At 42.3% G+C, this 17,795-nt stretch overlaps 1 protein-coding gene across 2 annotated transcripts in view; it reads left to right on the top strand.

Annotated features, from left to right (window-relative positions):
- Positions 1-17,795, top strand: part of COL9A1 (collagen type IX alpha 1 chain) — a 91,816-nt gene that overhangs the window by 62,503 nt on the left and 11,518 nt on the right. For both annotated transcript variants that reach the window (XM_090034640.1, XM_090034647.1), the window contains 5 exons: positions 2,843-2,896; positions 3,679-3,750; positions 10,860-10,895; positions 11,020-11,064; positions 12,540-12,572. In XM_090034640.1, the coding sequence (XP_089890766.1) occupies positions 2,843-2,896; positions 3,679-3,750; positions 10,860-10,895; positions 11,020-11,064; positions 12,540-12,572 (240 nt within the window). The remainder of the gene's footprint in view (positions 1-2,842; positions 2,897-3,678; positions 3,751-10,859; positions 10,896-11,019; positions 11,065-12,539; positions 12,573-17,795) is intronic.

Raw genomic sequence — 17,795 nt, 5'->3', positions numbered from 1 at the left:
TCTTTAAAGGACAATCCATTTTTAAAGTTTGATACTTTTTTTGAAGTTTGATCGAGGCCCATTCATATATTCTTGCACCCCACAGGTTGAGAATTGATGCTGTAAAGGTTTGTTTTATAGGTAAAACCTTAAAACCTCTAACGGAACTAGCCTGTCTCATTAAGTAAAGCTTGAGTGTTGCTGTAGCCATGATACAGGAAATGTCTAAGAGGCAAGGGTTTTTTATAATATCTTTTACTGGAAAAAGTAAAAAACTCTTGCTTCTCAGACATTTCCTAGACCATCATGGCTGCAACAACACTGTATCATTAGCCCAATAAAAGTTAGTACAAAAAAATCCTTGCTTCTCTTAAAGTTTTATGGAGAGTAAAATTCACTCCAGTACAGAAAGCTAGTGTCCCCTAGTATCCCTCTAATTCCTCTACTGCCTGTGTGTCTCTATCAGATGTGACATCAAAAAGGCTGATGTGCAAGAGCCCATCAAGGTAAACTGAGAGAGAAGCCATTGGATCTTCACTGGTACAGACACAGTGGTTCAAAACACCTCCACAAGGCACAAAAAACCTGTGTTTTACATTGTGCAATAGTGGGCATGTGTATGCATGGCTGTACAGCGCCATTGTTACTGCACTGTCCTTTAGTACTTCCAAAAAGAAGTACTAAAGGACAGTGCAGTAACAGCCTGTACTGCACCATGCCGGCTGTGCATGGTTATTTTTATGAAGGAGTGTGCTGCTACGGTGATGTAGCTGCAGTGTCATGGTTTTTGCCCATTGATGGTACGTCACCATAGCACATTTCTATGGCAATGTAGTGTCACGTGTAGATGTGCCCACTATATATGAAATCCAATTATCTGGAATGATATGTAACAAGCCTGGTTTAAGGAGCATTACAGAAATAAGATGGCTAAATATAAGATTTACAAAAGATTACTTGGTTTCATGGGTGATAGAATGGGGGTCAGAGTTTTACTATGAAAAATAATTTTACTGGGAATAGTGGTTCTAAAATCATAGTCACTTTCTGAGGAAATGATCTGATCTCTCTAGGTTACCCAATTATTCTTAAAAACTTCAATCATACTAAGCTTGCCTGAGGAAGACCTCCAGACATTTATAACCTGGTGTAAAACACCATTTTTAGGTCTTCATTTATTGTTTAACATTATCATAATATTCTTTTAATTCTAAAATACTAACTACAGTTGAAATTATTTACTATGTGCCGCATTGGAGTATGCAGATACACTGACATCCAAGTCTTATAGAGCCACATACAACAACCTAACTAATCTTTAAATTGATAGCTCACAACTGTATATTTTTATGATCTTGTTAAATGTTGTATTTAACACTTTTGTACGTGCTCTGCATAATTTTATACCAGGTTTTCACCTTAAATTATGTAGGATAAAATTTTTGAAACTGCTTGGAGATGTAGACAGATGCCCAAGTCTCACTGAAATGCACTCAGAAATCCTGGCCTGAGTACCCAGGTCATTTTTGAAAATGTGACCTAGGCTCCTGGCAGACATTACATTTGTTGCATGAGTAGCATACTGCATGTGCAAGCAATTTATTCATGGCAAACCAGTTGCAGATGATCTTTGTTACATGTGGAATATCTTTGTGGCTGATTTGTATTTCACTTTAATTTGAATTTGTGGCATGTATGCCCAGTTCTCCTTTTCCAGTCTTCCTCCAAAGAGAGATGGAAGAAGAGAATGCCACTGGCTCCCTGACAGCCTGAGCTGTCAAGGGAGTTTTCAAGCTGTTGTGTCACTATTGCCTGGCAGTGGCAATGGCAACAGGGATGCTGGGCAGCCCTTCAAAGGTCTAGGTACATGGGGAGCTGGGGAGCCAGTACTTATATTTATCTTTCAGGATCAGGGAACAGCTCTCCAGTGGCAGGCTCCCCATAAGTCACATAGATGCTTTTGCAAATTCCTCCAAATGTTGAAGTTTACCTATAGCTTACATGTAAAGAGACAGTTTCAGTGTTAAACATCAACATGGATATGATGATGCATGAAGTAAAAAATGAGTGTTAAATCATAAGGGTATATGAGTGCGATGATGTCTATAATCACAAGTTTTCAGGATATTTCCCTCATAAAATTCATAGCTTTTTGTTATCTCAGTACAACTCAAGAAATTTTCAAATGTGGCTCTGTATAGTGTGCACAGTAGGGGAGTATGAGCTTCAAGTACTTTGAGACCAATAGTTTTAAAGGTCATTTATAAAGAAAGCAAACTCAAACTGGGCCTTCCTATTAATGGCAGTGCTTAAAGATAATCTTAAATTTAGCTTACAGTTTAAGTCCTGTGGATATGACTGAACATATGCCTAAAATGAAACTCATGTTTAAATACTGTTCCTGAATAAGGATGGATTTAATGATATGCCTACAAGCTTTCCTGATTTGGAACTAGTGATGGATGATTTCTCACAGAAGCAGTCCCGCTGAAGGGAACATTATGACTGTGAGCACTTGTGGGATCACCACAGTCTGTCCCTAAATGTTATTCAATGTGGCTATAAAAGTATAATGGTTTGTTTTGGGGACACTGAAAAATCCAGTCATTTAACATTAACTAAAATCCTGTGCAACAAGGCACAGCTGCATTGTAGTTTTTAAACTATATCTAAAACCTTTTAGTGTCTTTAAATTAACTTTATCTTTTGCATGTTTGTAGTAAAAAACAAGGACCTACATTAATGCCATATAATAAACAATAATTCAATACATTTTAAGGGGGAAAAAAGATCCCACTTCATTTCTAGCTTACAGGAAAATAAATATTTCAGGAAGTAACAATGTCCTTCTATTTCCTTCCAGGGTGGTAGAGGTGACCCAGGTCCTGCTGGTCCTCCAGGACCACCAGGGAAACGGGTAAGCAGCAGATTTCTATTTCCAGCTTGCAGGAACATGAAGAATCCGTACTTGCCTGTTCATTTCTATAGGGAATTGGAGAATGATGATGTGGCTCATGGATAAGCTTCCTTTTTGGTACTTTGTGACTGTACTAATGTAACAATGTGCATTTTTTAAAGCATATGAAAATGTGCGGTATGGGTAGGAGGTGGCAAGGACGAAAAAGTATAAAAGCTCTTTGTGATTCTTGAAGCTGATGTTGTAAACTGTTGTATGTGCTATGCATTTTCAAGAAGCAGGAGGAGTGAAAGGCCACCTTTCTGCTAGCAGCTGCCTGGAGCTAATGAAAAGGATGGATCATGAATGCCCTCTTTTACTACTGCTCAAACAATATTTACACAGTAATAGTTAGAAGCATAGTTAGGGAGGTCTTGGTGAAAGAGCCTGCTGTTAGGGAGGAATGCAGGAACCGTGGGGGTGAAACATCACAGGATGGTTTTATAAGACAACCAAACTATTTAGCCCAAGGACTGGAGGGGAGAGTCTAATTACTTTTGCTATTTGTGTTTGGGAATTATACAATCCTCATGAGGTGCTATTTACAAGGGTAATATTTTGGGCAACATTCGTTTGCTGTTGCTCACACTGCATAATCCCTTCTTTACTCCATCAGCTGTGACTACTCTGGGAATCAAGTCCTACTTTGGGAATTAGAATCTGACCCTCTTTTCAGCTCCTGGGGTTTTTTTTCACTTCAGATGCAATATTGATAAGTTTCCCTCCTTGATTTATTTTCACAGGGCTCTGAAGGGGATATAGGACTTCCAGGACTCCCTGGTCCTCCAGGCCTTCACGGTGTTAAAGGTGACAGGGTAAGAAATGTACTTGGAGGTGTACCAACTGCAATATGTGGTCAGAAGGAAAACAATGATTTTGGCAAAAGTAGGTAATGTTTCTTTATTTCCCATAATTTCTTCCGTACCAAGACGTATTGATCTGTTTAGAAACAGTGGTGCTTTGTGTATCTAGCAACTACTTATGGCTCATAAGCACATACCAAAAATACTTGATCTTACCGAAAAATGGTACATGAAGACAGCTTTTCAAAAGCCCTAGGTCATAGAATCATAGAATCATAGAAGTAGGGTTGGAAGGGACCTTATAGATCTTCAAGTCCAACTCCCTGCCAAGGCAGGAGAAAAAACTGGGCTCAAATGAGCCCAGCTAGGTAGGCATCAAGCCGCCTCTTAAAGACCCCAGGGTAGGAGCCAGCACCGCTTCCCTTGGAACTTGGTTCCAGATCCTAGCTGCCCTAACTGTGAAGTAGTTCTTACGGATGTCTAATCTAAACCTACTTTCTAACAACTTGTGGTCTTTATTCCTTGTCATGCCAGGGGGCGCTAGGGGAAACAAGGTCTCTCCCAAACCTTTCTGGTCCCCCCTAGTGAGTTTATAGACTGTCACCAGGTCCCCCCTCAGCCTTCTCTTGTGAAGGCTGAACAGGTTCAGGTCCCGCAGTCTCTCATTGTAGGGTCTGCCCTGTAGTCTCCAGATCATGCGGGTGGCCCTCCTCTGGACCCTCTCAATGTTGTCTACATCCCTCCTGAAATGGTGCGCACAGAACTGGACACAGTACTCCAGCTGTGGCCTGACCAGTGTTGCACAGATGGGGAAGATCACCTCCTTGGCCCTACTTGAGATGCACCTATGGATGCATGACAAGGTCCAGTCAGCCCTGCCAACCATGACCTCGCATTGTCGGCCCATGTTCATCTTGGAGTCAATAATGACTCCAAGATCCCTTTCTGCCTCTGTGCTCTCAAGAAGGGAGTTTCCCGACTTATAAGTGTGCTGCTGGTTACTACTGCCCAAGTGCAGCACCCTGCACTTGTCAGTGTTGAAGCACATCCTGTTTTTGCTAGTCCACCCCTGTAACCTATCCAAGTCTTACTGCAGTCTTTCCCTCCCTACTAGTGTGCTCACCTCACCCCAAATTTTGGTATCATCAGCGAATTTAAACAGGGTGCTTTTCACCCCATCGTCCAAATCACTGATAAAGAGATTGAACAGTGTGGGCCCAAGGATTGAGCCCTGGGGGACTCTGCTGCCCACTTCTTCCCAGGTTGAATATGACCCATCCACCACCACCCTCTGAGTGCAATCCATCTAACTGTGTAGGTATCAATGCCACAGTCACCCAGTTTCTTAATGAGGATGGGGTGGGAGACGGTGTCAAAGGCCTTGCTGAAGTCCAAAAAGACTACATCCACAGCAACACGTGCATCCAAGGCTTTTGTGACCTGATCATAAAAGGCAATCAGGTTGGTCTGGCATGACCTCCCCCTAATGAAACCATGCTGGTTGCCCTTGAGCATCATCTCTGAGGCCGGCCCATCACAGAATGGTCATCTTTGAGAATGATGATCTTCTCAAAGAGTTTCCCTAGGATTGAGGTAAGACTGATGGGCCTATAGTTGCCTGGGTCCTCCCTCCTCCCTTTTTTAAAGATGGGGACCACGTTGGCTACCTTCCAGTCATTCGGCACCTGGCCCAAGCACCACGAGCGCTCATAAAGCCATGCCAAGGGCCCTGCAATAACCCCTGCTAGCTCCCTCAACACCCTGGGGTGGAGAGCATCTGGACCTGCTGATTTGAACACGTTCAGCCCCTCCAGAAGCTCTCTAACCTGGTCTTCCCCAACCTGAGGTCTGGAGGCGTTCCCCTCGAGTCCGTCTTGCATGATGGTGGGGAAGTCCCGGTCCCTGCCCAAGAAAACAGAGGTGAAGAATTGGTTAAAGAGGTCTGCTTTCTCCTCTGGCTCAACCATCAGATTGCCCAGAGGATCTTGCAGGGGCCCCACATTTCCTGGTGCTTTCTTCATCCTCCCTATATATTTGAAAAAGGACTTTTTGTTATCTTTGATTTTGGACGCAAGTTCTAGCTCTAAGTCTGCCTTAGCTTTCCTGACAGCCCCCCTACAGGCATGAGCAGAGGAGGTATACTCCTCTTTGGAGATAGCACCCCCCGCCTTCCAGCGGGTGTACGCCGCCTTTTTGGCAATCAGGCACTTCTGCCTCCCTTGCTTTTTGTTGGGATGGTCACCCCTTGGGCCCTGAGTATCGTCTCCTTAAGTCACTTAGGGGTCTTAATTCCTTTGAAAAAAAATTGATTTAGGCACTTTGGGACATGGGAATTAGACTTTTTAATCAATAATACTTTTGAAAACTTGACCCTGTTTCAGTTTCTGCAGTGTTTTTGAAGTGTAATACATTTCTCTACATGTATTACAGAAATACACAGCTGCAACTATTCAGGTATCTACGTACATACACCCATGCTCATAAGGTATGGGGGGATAACTCCAACAGTAGTGCCCCTGGAGCTGTAGACTTCCACTATACTTATGAGGCTGTAACCTCCCTGGAGTATACATGTCACAGAAGATCCCAAAATTCCTGTACAAAAGGTGCTCCATTACTACACTTGCTCACAAAACACAGAAACCCAGGTCTGGGATGTGAAGAGACTGTGTAAGGGGTTGCTGCTTCTCTTCTTCCCTTGGCTACAAGGGATCAGTGCCAAGTTGTGAAGTTATTGTCTATAGATTGGCAGGTTTTCAAGGGTCATGAAACATCTTTTATCTCTATATCCTAGGGGTGCACCAATAGAGAGTTTTTGGGCTGATACTAATAGTCTTTTTTTAAGGAGGCATATTGGCCTATACCAGTTAAATTTCTGATATGCAGCCCAGCAGTTTGAAGAGCAGTGTCCAGCTGATAGGTCTGTTGTAGTGGAAGAGGAGGGGGAAGAGAAGAGGCATGGGGGGAGGGCAGATGGAGGCACCTGCGGTGAGGGAGAGATTGGGGTTGGGATAGGGGCTGGGGCAGGCGCTGCCCAGCTGGGACAGGGTGTGGGATGGAGCAGTGGCTTGTCCAGGGGCATGGGAGGTAGGGGGTGGCTCCTGCCATTGTGTGCACTCCAGGAGGGCATGGCCCAGATCTGCCCCTGGATCTGCGTGGGGCAGAGGGGGTTGCCATTTTGGGCTGCACTGGGCTCTTCCTGGTGGGGGCTGGGCCATGCTGCACTTGGGGTGGGCAGCAATGGCACGGGGGGGGGAGGCTACAGAGTAGGGGCTGCAGCCACCCTATAATTTGCTGTATCCCTCCCCACACCACAGCTCCCTTCCCAGCACCACTGCCCACCCTGCCCCAAGTGCAGCCCGGCGCAGCCCCAGCCCCAGCCTGCAGCAGCAGCCCATGCCATCCCGTGCAGATCTAGGGGAACATGCCCCCCTCCATGCCCTCTTGGGGTGCGCGTAGTGGTGGAAGCTGCCCCCCCCACCCCAGCCCCTGCCCCAGCCCCCCTCCCTCTCTCACTGTGGGGGCCTTGATCTGCACTGCTCTCCTTCTTCCCTCCTCCGCTTCCACCACAACAGACTTATCAGCTAGACGCAGCTCTCCAAGCTGTCGGGCTGTGCTCCTTGCTGCCTATGTGCTGCGCTGCAGCTGCTCTCATGAACAGGGTGTTTATCAGCTACATTATCAACCACATCAGGCAAAAAAAAGCCAATTTCCAATACAGTCAATTTGCTTTATATCAGTGCAAATCTGATACTGGACTGATGTATCAATGCCCCTCTACTATATCCATGTAATCTTGGGCCATGTCACAACCATGAGCTTACCATGCCTGGCAGACACACCCTCAAATGTGCTGTTCTCACTTGGTGGTGCTGATAAGCCTGCCTGCAGTGCCATACAGAGGGGGCTACTTTATTTTTGGTTCAGGAGACAGCCTGCACAGAGCATCCTATTGAATTTATGGGCTGTGCTGCAGGATACAGCAAGTTTGTGCTCTAGGCATGGCCTATGTTTTATGTGGCTTTTTAAAATGTGAGTAGGTTTGCAAACTTCTCATCAGCTGTCAAGTTCCTTCTGCCAGACAGTTACTTGAAAGCTCCTCTTTTTTATTATATCAGTTAAGTGCTCTACTCATTCTGAATTGAAGCATTTTAGTCACATCAGCATGAGGCTCTGCATGGATTAATCAACTCTATTGAGAAGGTGAAAAGCAGAGCTAATTAGCTTATGTAGACTTAATGTGGTTATGCTGGTTCTGGGATCCACGAAAATGCTCTCTTTATGGTCGTGAACACACACAGCATGTGCTCTGTAGACATACCAGATGGTTCAGAGCTAGTGTGGGTTCTTTACATGACTTTGCTTTGAGCCATGGAAGCAATTCCTGAGTGCCTTGTCGTAGATTTAGAGAGTGTTTTCAAGAGGCTTCCATTTACTGACCTAAATAATTTGCCAGGGTATTTTGGCAGAGCTGTTTTTTAAAATTATACAGCCAAGTTCATCCCCAGTGTTTCTCCCTGTACTGTTATGCTAGAAATTAACTTAGCCTGTCTTTAAAAAAAAAACCCAACCTTTTTTGTTTAGTTTTCCTATATTGAGACAATACTGAATAGGATCTAACTATATCCACAGCTTTATTCTTTCTTCAACACTAGTCTTAGAAAGTGGACACACTTATTTGGTATTAAATTTGATATATTATATGTTAAATTATACCAGGTAAGCTGTTCCAATAGAAATGTTACATCCATCCATCTGCTGCTATATCAACATAATTTGAGCTACACTACTCTAATACCAAACGTGTTTCAGACCAGTACAGGAGTAGAAAAATGTAACAGTATAGTTGAAGCAGTTGATGTGTACTCCCAAGTAGCAGGTATCCCTTCTTTGCTTTTAAACTTTTTAAAAACCATGGATGAATGTTCTGTAGCATTTGAAAAATGGGCTTACCAGCTTTCAGGTGGCATACATAGCTTTGGTTTTAATGCTAATGTTTTAGAGTCAGTTGGTGCATCTACCTCAGACTCTTTACTGCACAGTAGATTCATCTACTGCTCAGTAAAGTGTCACTATGTAACTGTGCAGCAGCTACTGCACAGTAAAATAGGCTACTGTAATAGTTCCACTGTACAGTACCTACTGCACATTAACACATGTAGACAGCTGACCAGAATTAAATCTCGGAGCAGGGGCCTGGTAGCAGGCAGCTGCTGGGATAGGGGACAATGTCCCCACCTTGACATTGATCTCAGAGTTGGGTCCTGGCAGCTGGCAGCAGGCAGCTGCCTGGGGCAGGGGTGCAGGGCGGAGAGACAGCTACCCTGGAGGCAGGATAGCTCCCTCTGTGCCTCTCCTCCCCAGAGCCCAGGCCTGACCCCAGTGCCCATTGCCAACCTGGGGCTGGTACCTGAGGGAGCCTGGAGCTTTTCCTGGCTGCTGTAAAGGAGCAGAGCAGGGCAGCAGTAGCCCTGCACTGAACTGCTCCCATCCGGAGTGCCCAGTGTTCTGCTACACCCCGTGGCCACTAAAATAAAGCTTGAACTGGTAAGCAAGGCAAGATGACAATCAAAATTATTGGAATTAAGGGTTATATTTTCCATTAACATAGTGGTTAGTATTGAACATAATTTCACATATTTCTCATAGCTAGATAGAGCTCTTGGCTTTTTATGCAACCTCCTCCTCCTCAACACTTGCAGGGTGGGGCTAAATGTGGAAAACAGCATATGCTAATAGTCAGCCTCAAGACAAAAAGGTTATGCGTGGCAAAGAATCTAGTCCTGCTCATATAGAAGGACAATTCTATGCAGGGTTGTGGTTTGAAAGCCCCAGGCTAGCCTGTAGTAGGTGACTATGTTATGTTATGTGTGCTGTATTGCCTTAATTACAGTGCATGTTTTAGAAGCATTTTCATTGTGAATATATATAAATGCAATACAGGGTTTTTTTGTCTAACCAGTAGAGGAAATGTTGAATGTAATTTTGAATATTTTTTAAACCAATTAACCTTATTTTTTCTACCTCACAATTCTTGCCAACAGGATTACAGCTGCACAAAAGATCACAAGAAAGGAAACTGAATAGACTGAATAGCACTGCATGATGTGTGTGTGTGTTCATTAAACAAATCAGAAAGGTTTTGTCTAATTGAAACAGCTCTCATTAGCTTTAATTTCATTTACAATGAATTGAGTGCCCCAGATTGGCAGTAAACATGAAAATCCTCTCTTTATCCATTCAACCTACACAACATGAGTAATGGCACCAGTGCAAATTGCTCCTATCTACCCTATCCATATGCCTCAGCCTTTAGGTGGATACATGTCTAATTATGAGAGAATATTTCACTCTACATGTCCATTCATTCCTTGGCATCTCTACTGAGACTGCCACTAACAATAGCAACCAGAGTTTGTTAGGATAGGGGTGTTTAATTGTGAACATTTTTCTACTACTAACTGTATAGTGATTGCCAAAGCCTATTTTGCATGAGTTTAAGGATCACTGGTATTGGGCACTTATTTTACCCTGTGGACCTTAATGAACAGCCATCACGTTATAGTGGATTTTGGTAACTAACCTTCTGCTTTGGACTTGAACTGAAGCTGAAATCCTCTGCATTTCTGTTTCCAAATGCTTGTTTTTAGTGGGGAGCTAGAAAAAAATAATCTGTACAGGTGTCTACACATGGACAAATGGTTTGGAAAATTTCAGATGCAGTCCAACATGATATACCCCTGTATGTGAAGTAGGCCCAAATTATTAAAGAATTTGAGTGAGATATGAAGATTTGCTCTTCTTTCCTTTTTACCTGTCCTTCTTTATAGGAGTTGCCGTAAGAACAGTGAATTGTGATTTGATCTTTGCATAAATGTAAAAATTATTTATTAGTACATTGAAAAATCTCCTGGATTGTCCTAGAGTTCTCTCTAGGAATACATTTGATAGAAGTAATTAAGAAATGGAGGAAGGAAGAAAAAAGAATACTTCAAGTATTACTCCAAGAATCGTGGTTCGAGATTACATGCTTTTAGCTATGAAGACAGTACAGTGAACTCTACTGTAAAGTCTCAGTAATTTCAAAATTTATAATACTTTGGTTTTTATTTTACATTTAGGGCACAGTTGGTGAGCCAGGTCCTAAAGGTGAACAAGTAAGTCTTCTAATGCAAAGTACAGATGGTTTACTTATGAGTCATGATATCCATTACTCAGTGATTCTATATCTTAAATTACTTAAGGCATTTCAGACTTACCATGTCTCTTTCTTTGCTGTAGGGTACTGCTGGATCTGAAGGAGAACCAGGAGGAAGGGGTGACCTGGTAAGACCTTATTGTCATTGCATCTATGAACATGTAGTCATTTGGTGCATTTTTACTTTTTGGTCTACTACTGTAGTACCTTTTATAATGTGTCTGTTTTTTGTCATTGAAAACCAAATTCCCTGAAAACCCTCCTATGTCATCATGGCACACACTCTTTTGACCTGCTGCAGAATTTTTAGTTTTGTGGGCCTGGCTGCGTTGCTGTCGCTGTTTTGAAATCCTTCTGGCTCCCTTAAAAAATCAAGAGCTTCCGTTTTGTATTTACATGCATATGTAAACAAAACACAGCAGTTTGCTGGTCCAGTGAGTCTAATTTGCTCCCTCTTAATATGTTTCTATAGCAAGATACTTTCAATCTATGATACCGTCAATCCATGATCAGTGCCATTAATACATCAATCCTATGTTCAACACTGCAAGATGAAACTTGAAAAAACAAAAAGTTTAGGAACAAGTTTTGAAATTTACAGTAGTGGCCCAGGAAGTTTGCTCCTCACTAAAGAAATCCTTCCCCCCACACACCCATGTATTTGCAGTGGGGGTGTGAGTCTGGTGTTACGGACTCTTTTTCTAAACTGATGACAATTTAATATGTTCAGTGTAGATCATCTATGAGAAGCATGGGTTCATTTTATATAGTCGCTGCCTATTGATACGATCCATTTCCAATCCATGGAATCTCATTAATCCCAATTGCAGGAAAATATCTCAAGGTGGTATGGTTAAATGCTTCTATATCTCATGAATAGAGCTGGGTGGAGAATGATAATTCTGTTTTATGGAAGATTCTGAGATTTTTTTTTAATCTATCTGCATTCTAGTTCATAGTAAAAAATTAAAAATCTCTAAGCCCCCATGAATCAGAATTGCTTTTCTCACCACAGGTTTATCGGGAAACCTGGCTTTTGGGAAGCCTAGGTGGCAGGCTGCATAGGGGTTAGGAATCTTGAAAAGCTGGATGACTGAGGAGCTTGGGAGCGAGGATATCTGGGTCTCCAGGTGAAACTTGACCAGTTTCCCAGGAAATATAATCAAACTAGAGACAGTCTTGTGTAATAGCTTGGTTCAGCTGTTGCACAAGACTGGATATTCATCTAAATATTTCCAACCAGTTCCTATTCTCTCAGATTGGGATGGCATCTGGCTCTACATGCTCATATTTTAAAAATCTGAATTAAAGTGCACAATAATGCCTTAAAATACTTTTTTGTTTATATGTAGCAAAAATATCTCTGAGGTGTGAATACTAATGGTATAAATGAAATCTATACTTTCTTCACAAGAAAGTATTTATGCCTGGTTTCCATTCTTTTGATTGTTTTATTGGTCTCAGTTTTTGTACTTCAGCAAATGCCTTCAGTTTTAATAGTATGCTCATTTGTTAAGTATTGAGGAAATCCTGTACAGCATATTGTATTTGTAATTGCATGTGAATTCCCCGGTCTGACATAAATCATTTTATTTTTGTCTAGGGTGATATGGGACTGCCGGGCCCAAAGGGATCTGTAAGTATGATGAACTACACTGCTACAGAAATTCAAAGGCATAATCAATCAAGTAGATGGTTTTCTGGTTTAAGAAACACAGTACAAATATTTCACTTTTCAAGAACTGCAGTTAAAGCAAATGAGCTTCCATGTCCATTTAATTTTTTTAAAATTCTAGATGACTAATATGAAAACTAGCTCCTTTTGAAAATGAATTCTGCTCTTGGAAATTAGACCCCAGGCAAAAGAAATAGCATTCTAGCTTGCCTTTAAAAAGGACTTTGGAACTATGTCAGTTTTCAGAAAAAGAACGGCCTCTCTGCCTAAGTTTGGGCAGAACAGAACTGCATATTTTGTACCAGTGATGTTTAAGAACAGATAATGCAGTGGCCTGTAGGCAGTATACTCTCTTCTTTCCATCACAAAACTGATGGACAGAGCAGAACTATAGTCAAAACTCCATGTACTTCGTTGTTCTGAAATGAAGACACAAAGGAGCTGATGTGGAAAAGTAGCAGAAGTCTATTTATAATAGAGGGAAAGAGTTTTTGAGGCCAGAACATGATCCTTTCTGATTATGAAAGTCTGGCAATATTGTGCATCTGAAAGCTAGTCTGTAGCAATAACTATTCGTATCATAGGAGTTGAGAATGAATGCTATGAGGAGGAGCTCTGCTATTGTGTTTAATGAAAAGTGCAGTTGTGAGTCTGAGGCAGATAACGTTCTTTAAATAAATCTGATACCTTTTATTAGACCAACTCAAATAGTCAGAAAAATTCTTCTTTGCAAGCTTTTGGGTACAAATACCCTTTCATTAGGTTGAGGAAGTGCCTGCAGTTTGTATGTGCTCTTCCTGGATTGAATAGTAAAGAAGCCACAGGCCAGTATGCATGCGAGAAAGACTGTCAGTGAAAAATGTAAATTAAGGTAGTCAATGGATGAGAGACAGGCATAGTGGGGGAGGGGATGGAAAGGGGATTGAATATAGCTGATAAATTGTAGAGAGGTTACTGGGGGAGCCAAATGTTAGGCTGGTTATAATGTGTCACAAATCCAATGTCTATATTTAGTCCCGTAGATTTATGAAGTGAAGTTCATAGGCTTGTTTGTGAAAGATGTTTTGTAAATTCCTTTTGAGGATTAGAACTGACAAATTGGAGAGAGAGTGGTTTCTTGTGAGAAATGTGCCTCCACCGTTTAATTGGGTATTCTTGTCTTTGATAGATTTCCAGTGTGCATTTATTCTGGTGCACAGTTGTTGTTTAGTTTCTCCTACATATTTTCCATCAGGGCATTTGTTGCACTGGATGAGGTATATTACATTTCTAGAAGTACAGGTGTCAGATCCAGGAATGTTGATGGCTCTGTTGTAGGGTGTAGCAGTTGTGGGGTAGCGGAGATATGTTGGCAGGTTTTACATTTCTTGGCATGGCATGGTTTGGATCCATTTGGTGAATTTTGGTCCATAGGAAGTTTGCTTTTGATGATGAGGTTAGTGAGGTTCGGTGCTTATTTAAAGTTTAGGATGGGTGGCTCTGGGAAGATAGCTTTAAGAATTGCATCATCTTCTAGTATGGGTTGCAAATGTCTGAGGATTTTCCATATAGGTTTCAGGGAGGGGTGATATATCATAACCAGAGGTGTGCAATTCATGGGGGTTTTCCTTCTGTACTGCAGCAGTTCTTCAAGTGGTATCCAGGTGGCTCTTTCAAAAATGTGATCGATCTCCCTGGAGGAGTGTCCTTGTTGAGTGAAGCCCTTTTGAGATTTGCGAGGTGATGATCACGGGTGGTCTCCTTAGTGCAAATTTGGTGGTACTGGAGGGCTTGGCTGTTTATTAGGGCGATTGCTGTTTCTGTGCAGATATGTATGTTGGTGCATGGGTTTTTGTATTTGGTAATCTGTATTTTACCGTTTTGGATAGAGATCATTGTGTCTAAAAAGGAAGCGAGTCTGAAAAACTCTGGCCAGAAGGCTTAAGTTTGTACAGTGTACAGTTTGTACAGGGGACTTTATGGGAGGACATGGAGAGTGGATGGATACATGAGAAATCTGTTGGCTCTTATGAGTGGGTGTGCATAAAATACTGTTTTTTGCTCAGATCCTAGAATAATCTTTCTGGTAAATGGTCCCACAGGGGTTGTGGGGGGAGAGGGTTAGACCCAGCAGGGAGTCTGACAGCTGGCCAAATATATGGAGAAGGAAGGAGTTGAAGGATGCAGGGATTTCTTGTTAGACAGGGTGCTGTTCAGCTTAAAGAGGGAAATCACTGTCTTTGTGATGTGTATGCTGAATCATACCCATTGGATTTCCTTTCTGCAGCCCAGAAATCAGGTGCCTGCCACACAATTCTAATAGAACTGAAATTGCTCCATCTTGTGGATTTGATAAAAATTACTGCTGGTTAATTCCCCTTGAATTAGGAATTGATTTATTTCTGGTAGATTGTTGGAGCCTAAAGTGTTTGGTATTATTATTGTTGTCAGGACAGGGCTTCACTGTGCTGACTGCTGTATAGAAACTAAGAAGCAAATCCTGCCCTGAAGAATTAAGTCTAAGGCCTTGCCTACACTTACATTAGGTATACTAGTATGGCTATATTAGTGAACTCCCTTAGAGACGATGCAGCTTATTGCAGAAAAAGGGTCCCTCAAAGAACATAATACAGGGGTTATGTGACTGCACAGCATGTTGCCAGCCCATGGCTTAAAGTTATGGACAAAAAAGCAAATTACAGTGAGTTAAAACAGGCATGAGTATCTGCTGCACTGAAGTAACTATTTGTGTGCCTGTTCTGATCCCGCAGTCAGTGAAAGTAGAACCACAGTAGCTTATTTCGTTGTGTGACCTAAACTTCCCTGATTTAGTCTTTACGTACCACAGGGTCAGAATGGCCTCACGGAAAGTTACTTTGAAGCAGATGACACACAGAAAGGCCTCAGTGTTACAAATCCATGCCTATTTTTAAGCAAGTGAGTAATGGCATCTATTCATCTGTGTTCAGTGTAGCATATATCTACATGTTTGCAAGATCATAGTCTATACATTAATACGTATTTCACAACAGAAGATCTGTTCAAAGAGTTTTTCCTCATTTCATGCTGTTACAGAATTCATGTTTGTGTAGAATTTAGTGCTAATTGGTGTCTGTACTTAATTTTACATGTGCTTGGGTGGTACTTTAATTATAGCAGCTCCAAGAGCCATTCTGATTAAAGGGCTGCAGTATCTCATGTATTGGTGGCCCCGTGCCTCCAAGTGCCGTGAAGTGGCAGGGCACTTGAACTAAAAGCTCATTTGACAAGGTAAAGAAGCATATGATGATGGGAAGAGGGAGGTAAGTCAGAAGGAGCTGCTACAGAGTCAGATGGGGAGATGGTGAGTTTGTAGCCAGGGATAGGTGAGATTGCATCTGGTATGAATTAGGGCAGAACTAGTTCTTTGTCTAAAACGTGTTTTATATGCATACCCAAGATTGATACTCATTCATCTGTTTTGATGGAATAATTTTTTAGTATATACACTTTTGCAGTCAGCCTACAATATCATGGTTGTGTGACCATTGACTCCAGCAACCTATTGAGTCAGCAACATACTCTGCCCTCCCTCCCCTCGTTATCTATTGATCCAGCTTAACTTGCAGTTTCCATCATTTGAGGGCCTTGCAAATGCTAATATGTCCCTGTGGAGTAGAAAAATATTATTGACTGCATCTGAAAGAGAATGGAAAGACATTAAATGATGTGCCCCATGTCACACAAAAAATCTGTGATAGAACTGGACTTGGAACCTAAATCTCTAGAGATCCAGATAAGCACCGTCACTGTGAGACCATCCTTCCTTTCTCTAGTTCTGAATATATAAAGTATGCTGAGCAGAAAAAAAAGACAGGGCCTGGGATATTTGGATCCAAACCGACCCAGGCTAAAAATAATTTCTTTCATTGTCTTAATTTTAGTTTCAGAGGTCTAGAATTTTTAAAACATATTCAGAATTTCTAGTCTAAGCATCCTGGCTTTGCATTGATGGAGTTCTGGTTTGCCTGCAGGCATTGAAAATTAATTACAGTTAATGCATATGTATGCATATGCGTGCTTTGGTGAATGCACGTGTAAACCATTTCAATGGTAATAATTAGGTGAAACAGACTTTACAGTGTCAAAAGCATTGCTTCCAAGCTTTGTGCAGTTCCATGTATGGCCTTTCATGCCAATTATAAGGCACACAACGAAATAAGCTACTGTGGTTCTACTTTCACTGACTGCGGGATCAGAGGTCAGGAAAACAGATCTTACGATGACAGGCTGAGAGCCATGGGACTCTTTCGCCTGGAAAAGCGCAGGCTCAGGGGTGATCTGATGGCCACCTATAAGTTTCTCAGGGGTGACCACCAGGATCTGGGGGAACGTCTGTTCACCAGAGCGCCCCAAGGGATGACGAGGTCGAACGGTCACAAACTCCTGCAAGACCGTTTCAGGATGGACATAAGGAAGAATTTCTTTACTCTCCGAGCCCCCAAGGTCTGGAACAGTCTGCCAGCGGAGGTGGTTCAAGCACCTACGTTGAACACCTTCAAGAGTAAATTGGATGCTTATCTTGCTGGGATCCTATGACCCCAGCTGACTTCCTGCCCTTTGGGCAGGGGGCTGGACTCGATGATCTCCCGAGGTCCCTTCCAGCCCTAATGTCTATGAAATCTATGAAATCTATGAAAATATTTAATATATCTGTAAATTATATTGACAGTGACATGGTAGGACATAAAACTATACAAAAAATGCCTGCTGGTGTTAGGTTAGATGAGCTAGTGCTAGAGGATGGATAGGACTGCTTGGGGACTATTTGAGGCAGCTGTGGTAAAGTGATACGGGGTGGGTGCTTAGATCATGTTTTCTGGAGCAGTGCAATGAGGGATCTGTTGTGCCCATCTGTAGGTGGGTATGAGAACCAGAAGCCAAAATATTGTCACTAACTTTGCTTTGATTTTTACCTCTTCTTAACCATTCCTTTCTAGCTGAGGACAGAAGGGGGAGCAATGAGAGATGGGTCTTGCTGCCTGCACAGCAGCCGTATGTGACCAGTAGGCACAATTACAGGGCAATGCCTTTCACAGCTGGCTGAGACATGGGGTAGTGAAACACTGGGCTGCCTTGAAAAAACAGACTTCACTGTCAGTTAAAAACTGTGTTTGTTTTTTCCTTAATGCCAAAGAAGTGGATGTCAAAACCCTTGCAATTTTT

This window comes from Crocodylus siamensis, chromosome 1 (assembly GCF_052110815.1).
Source record: "Crocodylus siamensis isolate JL-2025a chromosome 1, ASM5211081v1, whole genome shotgun sequence".
NCBI lineage: Eukaryota > Metazoa > Chordata > Crocodylia > Crocodylidae > Crocodylus > Crocodylus siamensis.
This window is presented reverse-complemented; position numbering and strand designations above follow the sequence as displayed.